This window comes from Lithobates pipiens, unplaced genomic scaffold, assembly GCF_037356315.1.
Source record: "Lithobates pipiens isolate NorthernLeopardFrog02 unplaced genomic scaffold, aLitPip1_a1.2 Scaffold_24, whole genome shotgun sequence".
In the NCBI taxonomy this organism is placed as follows: Eukaryota; Metazoa; Chordata; class Amphibia; order Anura; family Ranidae; genus Lithobates; species Lithobates pipiens.
In genome coordinates, this window is record NW_027507786.1 from 2,094,808 (window position 1) to 2,110,468 (window position 15,661).

Consider the following 15,661-nt stretch of genomic DNA (forward strand, 5'->3'; position numbering starts at 1 on the left):
CAACTGAATTTACTACAGGTGGACTCCAATCAAGTTGTAGAAACATCTAAGGCCGGGTTCACACCGCTGCGGGGGGAGATCCGGATGTGATTCGCACAGCAAATCACATCCGATCTCCGTAGCGATGCGAGTTCAGCCATACAGATAGTATGGCTGAATTTGCAGCGCTCCCGCAGCAAACTCGCACGGGACCCTTTTTTGGGTCCGCAACAGAATCGGATCGCATGGGGGTTCACACCATGCGATCCGATTCCTGTGCGAGTCGGCAGATCGCACTGCGATATGCCGACGGATCTGGGGGTGTCATTAACATAACATTGACACTCCCAGCCGTCCGCATAGGGCAGTGTGAACTGCCGGCGGGAGGTGTGCGATGCGGGTAAACGCCGCGGATTCGCGGCGTTCCCGCATCGCTATAGTGTGAACCCGGCCTCAAGGATGATCAGTGGAAACAGGAGGCACCTGAGATCAATTCTCAGTGTCATGGCAAAGGCTGTGCTTACTTATGTACATGGGAATTTATATATGTTTTTTATTTTTAATACACTTGCAAAGATTTCAAAGCATCTTTTTTCATTGAAAATAATGAATTTAATCCATTTTGGAATAAGGCTTGTAACATGACAAAATGTGGAAAAAGAGAAATGCTGTGAACTCTTTCAGGTTGCACTGTATACGTGTGTGTGTGTGTGTGTATGTATGTATGTATGTATGTGTGTATATGTATGTATGTATGTATGTATATATATATATATATATATATATATATATATATATATATATATATATATATATATATATATATATATATAATCTCTATATTTTATATATATATATATATATATATATAATTAGTGTGTGTGTATATATGTGTGTATGTCTGCGTATATAATATAATAATGTAGCTCTTGACGGTAACCCTCGAATCTGGAGAGCACTGGAACATTCCCTCGAAATTTACTGCTAGCAGCACTTTGCTTCCATCTGGCAGCCTTTAAAGTGGCCACCAGCAGGTGGCGCTCTGCTGCCTCTAGACTTGCGCAGTATCTTTTTGTTTTTTGCTTCAAGGATGTTTAGCAAGTCCTATGTGAATGCTAAATCCACGTAAAGCAGGTCAGCTGCAGGTCTAATGCACCTATTAATGAATTTTGAATGACTTCGGAAGCTCCTTAAACTGGCGTCATCAACACAAGAATGAATCCTGGCCCCAATTCTGCCTTGGTCTTTTGTTTATTGCCCGTTGATGTCCAATCATTTGGACGTCCGTATACAAGTTACTCCATGTAGTACATGCAAATCTTTATTTGAGGGGCTGGTCTCCCCCCTTCCTATCCCTGTTCTGAACAACATCTATTTGGCTTTAGGATTTGATGTATTCTTTTAGACAGTGACTCCCTTTATAGAGTCTTGTAGTCTTGCGTCCAGGAATTTTGTATATCCTCCCACGGGCCGGCGAGACTTTATTCACACCTTACATAGTCACCTCGTCCATACTGGTGATCCAACCGTATGTTAACATGATTTTACATGGCTGTAGCAAGAACCTTTTTCCACCTGTAACTGTATATAAGATGGGAGGTCCCGAGGAAGCGGTTGCCCCCTGTGAAACGTGTTAACCTTTCTTATCTAATCTCAAAAGACTACCTTGTTAAGCAATCTCCATCCCCTCAGTGGGGGGTTGATTGGTATTATGAATGTTCTTGCATTTTTGATATAGGATTTTATCAAAGTTTTTAATTGAATGAAATAAAGTTTATTTTGTATTTATTTTTAATATTATGTGGAGCATTTGTGTCCATTGGAGGGTTAGTTAAAATCCTACTAATCTGTATACCTTTGTTCCATTAAAGTCTATGGGCACAAGTCGAATAGAAGTCGCCTTGAAGTAGTACTCTGACTTTGATGCGACGAGGTCCATAGAACTCAAGATTAATTAGTAAAACGTTAGGCTTAAACCTGGAAGCTGATTTTTTTTTTATTTTTTATTTTTTTGCAGAGCTGCACCAAATTTTGCATGCTCCAATTTAAGTAAATATCCCCCTTTTATGTACAATACTAAGCCAAATGATGGTGTCACACAAACATACAGTGACTTGAAAAAAGTATTCATACCCCTTGAAATTTTCCACATTTTGTCATGTTTCAACCAAAAACGTGAATGTATTTAATCTGCGTTTTATGTGATAGACCAACACAAAGTGGCACATAATTGTGAAGTGGAAGTATAATGATAAACGGTTTTCTAAATTTTATACAAATAAATATGTGAAAAAGTGTGGCGTCTATTTGTATTCAGTTCCCTTTACTCTGATACCCCTAACTAAAATCTAGTAGAACCAATTGCCTTCAGAAGTCACCTAATTAGTAAATAGAGTCCACCTGTGTGTAATTTAATGTCAGTATAAATACAGTTGTTCTGTGAACCCCTCAGAGGTTTGTTGGTGAACAAACAGAACCTTGAAGTCCAAAGAACACACCAGGCAGGTCAGGGATAAATTTGTGGAGAAGTATAAAGCAGGGTTAGGTTATAAAACAAATATCCCAAGCTTTGAGCATCTCGCGTAGCTCTGTTCAATCCATCATCTGAAAATGGAAAGAGTATGGCACAACTGCAAACCTACCAAGACATGGCCGTCCACCTAAACTGACCGGGCCGGGCAAGGAGAGCATTCATCAGAGAAGCAGCCAAGAGGCCCATGGTAACTCTGTAGGAGCTGCAGAGATCCACAGCTCAGGGGGGAGAATCTGTCCACAGGACAACTATTAGTCGTCTCTCCACAAATATGACCTTTATGGAAGAGTGACAAGAAGAAAGTCATAAGAAGTCCTGTTTGCAGTTTGTGAGAAGCCATGTGGGAGACACAGCAAACATGTGGAAGAAGGTGATCTGGTCAGATGAGACCAACACTGAACCTTTTGGCCTAAAAGTAAAACGCTATGTGTGGCAGAAAACTAACACTGCACATCACCCTGAACACACCATCCCCACCGTGAAACATGGTGGTGGCAGCATCATGTTGTGGGGATGCTTTTCTTCAGCAGGGACAGGGAAGCTGGTCAGAGTTGATGGGAAGATGGATGGAGCCAAATACAGGGCAATCTTAGAAGAAAACCTGTTGGAGTCTGCAAAAGACTTGAGACTGGGGCGGAGGTTCACCTTCCAGCAGGACAACAACCCGAAACATACAGCCAGAACTACAATGGAATGTTTTAGATCAAAGCATATTTATGTGTTCGAATGGCACAATCAAAGTCCAGACTTAAATCCAATTGAGAATCTGTGGCAAGACTTGAAAATTGCTGTTCACAGATGCTCTCCATCCAATCTGACAGAGCTTGAGATATTTTACAAAGAAGAATGGCCAGAAATGTCACTCTCTAGATGTGCAAAGCTGGTAGAGACATCCCCAAAGACTTGCAGCTGTAATTGCAGTGAAAGGAGGTTCTACAAAGTATTGACTCCGGGGGGCGCCATACAAATGTACCCCACACTTTTCACATATTTGTAAAAAAAATTGAAAACCATTTATCATTTTGCTTCCACTTCACAATTATGTGCCACTTTGTGTTGGTCTCTCACATAAAATCCCAATAAAATACATTTACGTTTTTGGTTGCAACATGACGAAATGTGGAAAATTTCAGGGGGTATGAATACTTTTTCAATGCACTGTATACAGTACAGCAATAACATAAAATGAATACTTAGCTTCTGAGTCCACCTGCCACAAGGTGACCCCCATCTTTATGTGCTTGTGGGAGGGGACACACAGAAAATCTCACCGCTGGAGCTTCCGAATTATAAGATGCTGTCAGGGGATTAAACTACCGGCGCTTAATCCAGAACTGAAATGTCAATTTAGGTGGAGTTGCCATTTAAAGGCTAACAATGGCGACGATTGTTCCTGCCAAGACTCGCTATTTACTCTCGCCATTATCTTGACACTTTGTCAGGTAAAATCCCGAGTGTTCTCAACCCGTCTTAACTCCTTTAATAAACAAGACTAGTCATACTCCAAATAAATGTTCACATCATATATATTATATATATTTCCAGGCAGAAGAAGAGAAGAAAAGGAAGAAGGAGGAGGCTGCTAGGAAAAAGCAGGAACAAGAGGTGAGTCTGCAGAAATACGTATCTGCCATTCCATAATATACAGAAACGATATCCCTTTTCCACTGGTAAATTATGTGGTCAGAAATCGGTGTCAGAATTTACATAAGATATGGCACCAACATCCCTTTTAGACCAGAAGAAACATTTGGGAAGATATGCGACTTTATAGCTGCAAAGCATTGAGACAATAATATGTAAAAAAATATATGTACAAATTGTTATTAAATGAACAACGTCCTAAAAACAATACAGTCATAGCCATAGATGTGTGCAAAGCATACTATTAGAGAGGAAGTAAACTCTCCCACTCTGATGCTTCTTTTCATTTAGTCCATTATAATAAGTAATTATCAAACTATAACCACTGTAATCCAGCCCAAATCACTTATTACTTACTGTTTAACCACTTAAGCCCCGGACCAATGTGCAGCCAAAGGACCAAGCCCCTTTTTGTGATTCGGCACTGCGTCACTTTAACTGACAATTGCGCGGTCGTGCAACGTGGCTCCCAAACAAAATACATGTTTCGCCATGTGGCTTCTTCAGGAAAGAACGTGGGGGTTCATTTGTTTAAATGTAAGAACCTATAATTCGACAACTTTAGTTGTGCAACAGAGACAGAAAAAGATGCAGATTAATACAACAGGTATAATAGTAGAGTATATCTTATATATATCTAGGACTGCACTTAAATGAAAAGGATGAGACATTCACTGAAACAAAAACCAAACGGCCCTACCTCATGATGTGAGTCTGAGGGGCCAAACGGTGTTAAAATGAAGTGAGGAATGAAATCCGGCAGTATATTGCATCCACATATCCACAACCCCCCTAATATTGCCAAGTCACCTGTATGGAGGGGTGAATAATATAATATCAGAAATTATTATAATATAGATTATATAAGATATATTATATCATTTTTCACCCCTCCCTACAGGTGACTTGGCAATATTCGGGGGGGGGGGGGGAAGATGTTGGATATGTGGATGCAATATACTGCTGGATCTCATTCCTCACTTAATTTTAACACTGTTTGGGCCCTCAGACTCACATCATGAGGTAGGGCCCCTTGGTTTTTGTTTCAGTGAATGTCTTATGCTTTTCTTTTAAATGCAGTCCTAGATATACATAAGATATACTCTGCTTATACCTGTTGTATTATTCTGTATCCTTTTCTGTCTCTGTTGCACAACTAAAGTTGTCGAATTATAGATTCTTATATTTAAAACAAATGAACCCCCACGTTCTTTCCTGAAGAAGCCATGTGGGGAAACATGTAGAAAACATGATGGTGCTGGTCCATGGCCTGGTGATAAGCGGGCCACCACACAGCAGGAGGTGAGTAGCGACCACAGTCCATCACAGTTCTGTTACGGACCGTGGCCGTGCCGTTAAGTAGCCTGTGTCTATTCTCCCAGGTCTTTTGCTTGGCTGCCGATGTCATCTTATCAGCAGGGCAGGAGGAGCTACAGATCAAGACAGAGCGAGAGGCTATTAATATTAACAAGCGGTTAATTACCTCCCCCTTAAACATACATTTTGGCAGCTCCGGCAGAGAGACCAGCGGAGGACCTGGGAGATTAGACACAGGCTGATAACTGCCTCTGCCCTGCAGTCTTACCTTTGGCAGAGATTGGATGGGGCACTGTTTTGTTAAAGAAGAAAGGGGGGGGGCCATGGCAGCAAGGAGGACTGATTGGGTGGGGGGGGACCACGACTGCAAGGGGAGCTGTGATGGGGGAGGACGCAACTGCAAGGGCCACTGTGATGAGGGATGGCCCATGACTGTAAGGGGCACTGTAATGGGGGGATGGCCCAGGACTGTAAGGGGCACTGTGATGGGGGGGATGGCCCATAACTGCAAGGGGCACTGTGATGGGGGGGATGGCCCATAACTGCAAGGGGCACTGTGATTGGGGGATGGCCCATAACTGCAAGGGGCACTGTGATTGGGGGATGGCCCATGACTGTAAGGAGCACTGTGATTGGGGGATGGCCCATGACTGTAAGGAGCACTGTGATTGGGGGATGGCCCATGACTGTAAGGAGCACTGTGATTGGGGGATGGCCCATGACTGTAAGGAGCACTGTGATTGGGGGATGGCCCATGACTGTAAGGAGCACTGTGATTGGGGGATGGCCCATGACTGTAAGGAGCACTGTGATTGGGGGATGGCCCATGACTGTAAGGAGCACTGTGATTGGGGGATGGCCCATGACTGTAATGGGGCACTGTGATTGGCGGATGGCGCATGACTGTAAGGGGCACTGTAATGGGGGGGTGGCCCAGGACTGTAAGGGGCACTGTAATGGGGGGGGGGGGTGGCCCAGGACTGTAAGGGGCACTGTAATGGGAGGGGGTGGCCCAGGACTGTAAGGGGCACTGTAATGGGGGGGTGGCCCAGGACTGTAAGAAGCACTGTAATGGGGGGGTGGCCCAGGACTGTAAGGGGCACTGTAATGGGAGGGGGTGGCCCAGGACTGTAAGGGGCACTGTAATGGGGGGGGGTGGCCCAGGACTGTAAGGGGCACTGTAATGGGGGGGTGGCCCAGGACTGTAAGGGGCACTGTGATGGGGGGGGGGGTGGCCCATCACTGTAAGGGGCACTGTGATGGGGGGGGGGGTGGCCATCACTGTAAGGGGCACTGTGATGGGGGGGGGGGGGTGGCCCATCACTGTAAGGGGCACTGTGATGGGGGGGGGGGGGTGGCCCATCACTGTAAGGGGCACTGTGATGGGGGGGGGTGGCCCATGACTGTAAGGGGCACTGTGATGGGGGGGTGGCCCATGACTGTAAGGGGCACTGTGATGGGGGGGATGGCCCATGACTGCAAGGGGTACTGTGATGGGGGGGGGGGTGGCCCATGACTGTAAGGGGCACTGTGATGGGGGGGATGGCCCAGGACTGTAAGGGGTACTGTGATGGGGGGGGGGTGGCCCATGACTGTAAGGGGCACTGTGATGGGGGGGGGGGTGGCCCATCACTGTAAGGGGCACTGTGATGGGGGGGGGGGGTGGCCATCACTGTAAGGGGCACTGTGATGGGGGGGGTGGCCCATCACTGTAAGGGGCACTGTGATGGGGGGGGGGGTGGCCCATCACTGTAAGGGGCACTGTGATGGGGGGGGGGGGGTGGCCCATCACTGTAAGGGGCACTGTGATGGGGGGGGGGTGGCCCATGACTGTAAGGGGCACTGTGATGGGGGGGGTGGCCCATGACTGTAAGGGGCACTGTGATGGGGGGGGGGGGTGGCCCATGACTGTAAGGGGCACTGTGATGGGGGGGGGTGGCCCATGACTGTAAGGGGCACTGTGATGGGGGGGATGGCCCAGGACTGTAAGGGGCACTGTGATGGGGGGGATGGCCCAGGACTGTAAGGGGTACTGTGATGGGGGGGGGTGGCCCATGACTGTAAGGGGCACTGTGATGGGGGGGGGGTGGCCCATCACTGTAAGGGGCACTGTGATGGGGGGGGGGTGGCCATCACTGTAAGGGGCACTGTGATGGGGGGGGGGTGGCCATCACTGTAAGGGGCACTGTGATGGGGGGGGGGGGGGTGGCCCATGACTGTAAGGGGCACTGTGATGGGGGGGGGGGTGGCCCATGACTGTAAGGGGCACTGTGATGGGGGGGGTGGCCCATGACTGTAAGGGGCACTGTGATGGGGGGGATGGCCCATGACTGCAAGGGGTACTGTGATGGGGGGGGGGGGGTGGCCCATGACTGTAAGGGGCACTGTGATGGGGGGGATGGCCCAGGACTGTAAGGGGTACTGTGATGGGGGGGGGGGATGGCCCATGACTGTAAGGGGCACTGTGATGAGGGGATGGCCCATGACTGTAAGGGGCACTGTGATGGGGGGGGTGGCCATCACTGTAAGGGGCACTGTGATGGGGGGGGTGGCCATCACTGTAAGGGGCACTGTGATGGGGGGGGGGTGGCCCATGACTGTAAGGGGCACTGTGATGGGGGGGGGGGGGTGGCCCATGACTGTAAGGGGCACTGTGATGGGGGGGGTGGCCCATGACTGTAAGGGGCACTGTGATGGGGGGGATGGCCCATGACTGCAAGGGGTACTGTGATGGGGGGGGGGTGGCCCATGACTGTAAGGGGCACTGTGATGGGGGGGATGGCCCAGGACTGTAAGGGGTACTGTGATGGGGGGGGGGGGATGGCCCATGACTGTAAGGGGCACTGTGATGAGGGGATGGCCCATGACTGTAAGGGGCACTGTGATGAGGGGATGGCCCATGACTGTAAGGTGCACTGTGATGGGGGGGATGGCCCATGACTGTAAGGGGCACTGTGATGGGGGGGATGGCCCATGACTGCAAGGGGTACTGTGATGGGGGGGGGGGTGGCCCATGACTGCAAGGGGCACTGTGATGGGGGGGGGGGTGGCCCATGACTGCAAGGGGCACTGTGATGGGGGGATGGCCCATGACTGTAAGGGGCACTGTGATGAGGGGATGGCCCATGACTGTAAGGGGCACTGTGATGGGGGGGATGGCCCATGACTGTAAGGGGCACTGTGATGGGGGGATAGCCCATGACTGCAAGGGGTACTGTGATGGGGGGGGGGGGGTGGCCCATGACTGTAAGGGGCACTGTGATGGGGGGGATGGCCCAGGACTGTAAGGGGTACTGTGATGGGGGGGGGGGGTGGCCCATGACTGTAAGGGGCACTGTGATGAGGGGATGGCCCATGACTGTAAGGGGCACTGTGATGAGGGGATGGCCCATGACTGTAAGGGGCACTGTGATGGGGGGGATGGCCCATGACTGTAAGGGGCACTGTGATGGGGGGGATGGCCCATGACTGTAAGGGGCACTGTGATGGGGGGGGGGGGGCCCATGACTGCAAGGGGTACTGTGATGGGGGGGGTGGCCCATGACTGCAAGGGGCACTGTGATGGGGGGATGGCCCATGACTGTAAGGGGCACTGTGATGAGGGGATGGCCCATGACTGTAAGGGGCACTGTGATGGGGGGGATGGCCCATGACTGTAAGGGGCACTGTGATGGGGGGGGGGGGGCCCATGACTGCAAGGGGTACTGTGATGGGGGGGGTGGCCCATGACTGCAAGGGGCACTGTGATGGGGGGATGGCCCATGACTGTAAGGGGCACTGTGATGAGGGGATGGCCCATGACTGTAAGGGGCACTGTGATGGGGGGGATGGCCCATGACTGTAAGGGGCACTGCGATGGGGGGGATGGCCCATGACTGTAAGGGGCACTGCGATGGGGGGGGGGGATGGCCCATGACTGCAAGGGGCACTGTGATGGGGGGGATGGCCCATGACTGCAAGGGGTACTGTGATGGGGGTGATGGCCCATGACTGTGATGGTCTCTGAAAAAATTGGCTACAGCAAAAGTGGTTGGGGACCGCTGCACTGTGGCAATACTGATTGCCTCCTTGTGCTTCTTCCCACACCTCCTAGTCTGAGCCTTGCTGTACGGCAAGAAGCTGATACCAGGTCAGATTCAGGTATTTGCACTGCTTGGCTTTAAAAAGTACATTTAATGATTACAGAGAAGCATGAATGTGTGTCTTTTATATCTGCTTGGAGCAATCAAACAACGGCAGGCAATCTTATTTCCTCTGCTGTTCTCTTTACCACATACCATACACAAGTGAAGCTGCAGAGACTTCCTGGCAGTGTGTGTCAATTTTATTTTTCATTTCACAATGTGTTTCCGCAGGCTGCAAAACTATCTAAGATGAAGATCTGCCCCAGTGAAATGTTTAAAGCAGAGACTGACAAATACTCCAAGTTTGATGAAAATGTGAGTAGCTACAGACTATTGGGTTTGATGGTGCTAAACAGATGTTTGGATCTGAAGCCGACCCCAAATGTTACAGAAATGTAAATTCTGCTTCTGTGATTGGCTCATTGATTCTTCCAGAAGTCTGCACTAAGATACAAGTCAGATTTTGAGCATCTCCTTGCAACAAAAATGTACTTTTTGGTGAGATACTCCCAAAGGGATGCAGACCCTGCCATGATCCTCTTTAGAACCCTGCAGGTGCAGCAGCTGATTGATAAATGTAAAATCACCCTCATACAGATTCACTTAGCACATGAACACAAACGGCTCATTCCTCAGAATAACAAAATGTACATAGATCAGCCAGAGGGGAATGGTTTTTTTTTTTTTTTTTTTTTCCTCAACAAAAGTGGAGCTACTCTTTAAAGGACAACCTTACTTTTAGGGGACATGGCCAGAGACTGCAGTCATGATACGGGACGTGGCCAGAGACTGCAGTCATGATACGGGACGTGGCCAGAGACTGCAGTCATGATACGGGACGTGGCCAGAGACTGCAGTCATGATACGGGACGTGGCCAGAGACTGCAGACATGATACGGGACGTGGCCAGAGACTGCAGACATGATACGGGACGTGGCCAGAGACTGCAGACATGATACGGGACGTGGCCAGAGACTGCAGACATGATACGGGACGTGGCCAGAGACTGCAGACATGATACGGGACGTGGCCAGAGACTGCAGACATGATACGGGACGTGGCCAGAGACTGCAGACATGATACGGGAGACATGGCCAGAGACTGCAGACATGATACGGGAGACATGGCCAGAGACTGCAGACATATGATACGGGAGACATGGCCAGAGACTGCAGACATATGATACAGGAGACATGGCCAGAGACTGCAGACATGATACGGGAGACATGACCAGAGACTGCAGACATGATACGGGAGACATGGCCAGAGACTGCAGACATGATACGGGAGACATGGCCAGAGACTGCAGACATATGATACGGGAGACATGACCAGAGACTGCAGACATATGATACGGGAGACATGGCCAGAGACTGCAGACATGATACGGGAGACATGACCAGAGACTGCAGACATGATACGGTAGACATGGCCAGAGACTGCAGACATATGATACGGGAGACATGACCAGAGACTGCAGACATGATACGGTAGACATGGCCAGAGACTGCAGACATATGATACGGGAGACATGGCCAGAGACTGCAGACATATGATACGGGAGACATGGCCAGAGACTGCAGACATATGATACGGGAGACATGGCCAGAGACTGCAGACATATGATACGGGAGACATGGCCAGAGACTGCAGACATATGATACGGGAGACATGGCCAGAGACTGCAGACATATGATACGGGAGACATGGCCAGAGACTGCAGACATGATACGGTAGACATGGCCAGAGACTGCAGACATGATACGGGAGACATGGCCAGAGACTGCAGACATGATACAAGAGATGGTCAGAGACTGCAATACCGGAATATGCCCTAAGATGAAGTTTACAAAGGTGGTTGGTAAAAACGTAGTTGCAGTGTGTTTTTACCACCCCCTTTAAAGTGGTTGTAAACCCTTACAAACCACTTTGACCTACAGGTAAGCCTAGATTAAGGCTTACCTGTAGGTCCAAGAAATATCTCCTAAACCTATACGGTTTAGGAGATATTTACCCGAAGACAGCCACCACTGTCTACGGCGCGCAGGCACACTGGGCAGGCTGCAGATCGCAGCGATATGCCGCAAGTGTCGGCTCTCGTGCCCATGCGCGGGAGTGACGTCATCGCTGCTCCGGCGAATCACAGCGCCGGAGCAGCGAGACCCACCAAGAAGATGGACGCTCGGAACTACAGGGGACATCGGTGACTTCGCTGGCTCCTGTGTCAGGTAAGTGACACATAATGGGCTACTATGCGATGCATAGTAGTCCATTATGCTTTACCTTTGCAGGGAAACAAAGAGGAAGTAAACCCATTAGGGTTTACTTCCTCTTCAAGCTGCCAAAGCAGCCAGATGGGGTTGCATACTTGATGTGGCTGAGATGCTTTGTGGCAAGAGTTATACCTCCTGTCGCGTTCAGCAGGCAGTAACGTTCACCAAACTTATCCCATTCAAGTGAATGGGGCTGTGACGCAACTGCCCTGTAACTGCATGCAAATCACACAGTTGCAGTGTGGTGGTGCAGGTTTTTATGGGTTAAAAAGTAAGGAGACTACATAATGCCTCCAGTCCCAGCTGCTTGTCAAACGCCCTCTGAAAAGCAATCTACCATGGATTATTCTTCATACTGCAACGCCAATGGTAACGAGCCCTTGGACTCCAACTTCCATTTTCAAAAACTGGTCTGAAACGGCTTGATAACGGTGAGGAAAAACTGACCGTTTTTAGTCTAGATTTTTTTCATACTGGAGACGCACTTCTCTTATTTTATAAAGCACATAATCGTGTTCAACACACATTTTTTTTTTTTTTCCAGTATTTCACATGTGAGTTATTCAAATATTATTAAAATTTAAGAACGCAGTCAGTCGGTATGCAGTTAATTCCCCACAGTGCATCCGGTAGACACCTTATTTACATGTGTATTTGATTCATATACGGCGTGTTTTTGTAGCTGCACTTGTGTACTCTGCTAAATAAAAGAGCGTCCATAAATGCAATGAAAAATCATCAGATGTTTTATGTGCCGACACGTGATAGAACATGGGAAGTATTTTACCAGCGCCCGGGCCTGTGTCAACAGGCTTTTGTTCCCATCAGAACAACTGCTTCCCTTTTCATAAAAAGTCTACTAGCATGCAAAATCAGCTGAAGCAGGACACCCTAGAGAATTAAATGGCGGTCGTTGCAATACTTTGTCACACCATATTTGCGCAGCGGTCTTACAAGCACAATTTTATTTTTAAAAAATTTCACTTTTTTTAAATGAAAATATAAGACAACAGTAAAAGTTAGCCCAATTTTTTTTATATTGTGAAAAATATTGCTACGCAGAGTAAATTGATACCCAACATGTCACGCTTCAAAACCGCACCACTCGTGGAATGGAGACAAACTTTGGCACTTAAAAATCTCCATTGGCAACGTTTAAAAAAAAAAAAATCTAGAGGTTGCATGTTTTGAGTTAGAGGAGGTCCAGGCTCTCCAGGGACTCTCCCTCCTAAGCCCTTGTACACACGGTCGGAGAATCTGTCGGAATGAGTCTTATCAGACCGCGTCGTCAGATAACCCGACTGTGTGTGGTATGCATCGGATGATTCCGTCCGAATCTCCGTCCGATCCAAATTTCCAACATGTTGGAAATATTTCCCAACCAACTGGGCCGGACGGACCTAATCCGATCATGTGTAGAGCATTTTGATCGGACCAAGTGCCACGCATGCTCAGATCAAATTCCTACATCAAAGCTATTGGCTACTAGCCTGAATGTAGTCCCATCGTAACGAAATTACGTCATCACGTTCTGAAAGATCTGATTTTTCGCCAACTTGGCCCGACTGTGTGTATGCAACAGTTTCGGACACAATCCGTCGGACTAAATCCGACGGGCAAAATCCAACGGATTTGGTTGGCAAAATCTCCGACCGTGTGTACGGGGGCTTATTGGGCTAACTTTACTGTTGTCTTATTTTTTGATTTGAAAAAAAGTGTATTTATCCCCCCCAAAAAAAAGTGCGCTTGTAAGACCGTTGCGCAAATAATGGTGTGACAGAGTATTGCAACGACCACCATTTTATTCTCTAGGGTGTTAGAAAAAAAAATGTATAATGTTTGAGGGGTTCTAAGTAATTTTCGAGAAAAAAAAAACAGTTTTTAACTTGTAAACAACAAATCTCAGAAAGGCTAGTCCTTAAAGAGGAGTTTCCATATGAAAAGTCAGCAGCTACAAATACTGCAGATGCTGACTTTTAATAATCGGACACTTACCTATTCCAGGGTTCCCCCCCTCTGCTCGGTGGCACTGGCATTGCAACTGTGGGCACCGGGCTGTGGCTTCACAGCCAGGCATCCACTGCGCATGCGCGAGCGGCGCCGTGATTGGCCGCGCAGTCATCTGGGTTCCTGTCAAATGTCCCAGATGACTGACAGGAGGGAGGGGGCAGAGCTGAGCTTCCTGCGCCGAGGGGAAGTGATGTCACCAGCCCAGGCACTGAAGGAGTCCGACTACGAGGGACACCCTAGCAACAAGCAGAGGGAAGTTAAAAAAAAAAAAAAAAATTCCAAATGGGTTTTTCTTTTTTTTTCTTTTATTTTTTTTTAAAGGAATTTTAATCATCTTTTTTTTTTTTTTTTTTTTGTGTGCAACACCACTTTAAGTTGTTCATTTCAGTTTAATGTACCTGTGTTCGAATGTTTAGATATTACAGATCTTGTATTTTGTCTCCTATGCCTTGTGTCACCCTGTCCGCTCTAACCTTGAAAGCTTACAGAAAAAAAAGTGAGACTTTATCAAACTTTTAATTAACATGTAATCTTCTTCTTTTTTTTTTTGCCTTCAGGGATTTCCCACGCATGATACAGAGGGCAAGGAGCTAAGCAAAGGCCAGGCCAAAAAACTCAGAAAGTTGTATGAAACTCAGGAAAAACTTTACAAAGAATATCTGCAGATGGTTCAAAACGGAAATGCTAAATGATGACATCATTGACGGGAACACTGTGAACAAAACGATTGGTTGTAGGACCACAACTGTATTTATTTTTGTATGCTGTCCTGCAGTGGGGATGTATTTTCATTGTTGGGGGTGCGGCCATATTCAACAAAAATGGCTTCCAGGATCTATGAGCCAGATAATAATCACTGACCTACAGCCCCCTGGGGGGGGGGGCGCACAACCTGTACTAGCTTGACTGTTATTGCTGATCAGCAACAGGGATTAAACCACCAGTAATATATATACTTCCAATCATATGTAATAAACACGGTATAAAATGTCCTGTGCTGTGTCTGCTGATTTAAACACTTAAAGGCACAATCCAGCTAAGGTTGAAAAAAGAGAAAGTAGAACCACGGAGACCTCCCATTAAAGAGAAAAATATGTGCTGCAGCACTTAAAGTGGTTATAAACCTCAGACATGAAATATGGATAAAACATATCCCTCTATAGGCAGGGGGTCAGCAAGGAGGTTGACTGCATGTGATCTGCCTCCCCCAACCTCCGCTGCTCTTCTGTTAACTGGAGGGTGGGAGCTGCTTTCTGTAATTGGTTGCTAGATGGTACTAGCAACCAATCACCAGCTTACTATAATGAACTCTGGCAGCTCCCGCTCCCACCCGGCACTAAGCTGTCTCCTGATCTCCGCTCTGATGAACACACCTGGTAGGTAAGTGCTACCTATACAGTGCTGTGTGTGTGTGTGTGTGTGTGCGGTGGGGGGGGGGGGGGGGGGTACACTTGGCATGGGGACAGAGGATACTATGGGGGACTTGGTGTGAAGGAAGTCAGACACTGATTTGGGGGGTACAGGAGAAAACTACTGGGGGGGGGGGCAGAGGACACTACGTTGAGGGTGAAGGGGGCAGAGGACACTACGTTGAGGGTGAAGGGGGCAGAGGACACTACGGTGAGGGTGAAGGGGGCAGAGGACACTACGGTGAGGGTGAAGGGGGCAGAGGACACTACGGTGAGGGTGAAGGGGGCAGAGGACATTACGGTGAGGGTGAAGGGAGCAGAGGACGCTACGGTGAGGGTGAAGGGGGCAGAGGACGCTATGGTGAGGGTGAA

At 48.3% G+C, this 15,661-nt stretch overlaps 1 protein-coding gene across 2 annotated transcripts in view; it reads left to right on the forward strand.

Annotated features, from left to right (window-relative positions):
- The window catches only part of CARS1 (cysteinyl-tRNA synthetase 1), a gene marked incomplete at its 5' end in the record, with an annotated part of 73,867 nt that extends 58,995 nt beyond the window's left edge, over positions 1-14,872 (forward strand). For both annotated transcript variants that reach the window (XM_077453501.1, XM_077453502.1), the window contains 3 exon segments: positions 4,058-4,117; positions 9,829-9,912; positions 14,438-14,872. In XM_077453501.1, coding sequence (XP_077309627.1) covers positions 4,058-4,117; positions 9,829-9,912; positions 14,438-14,572 — 279 coding nt within the window.
- Positions 14,873-15,661: the final 789 nt, after the last annotated feature.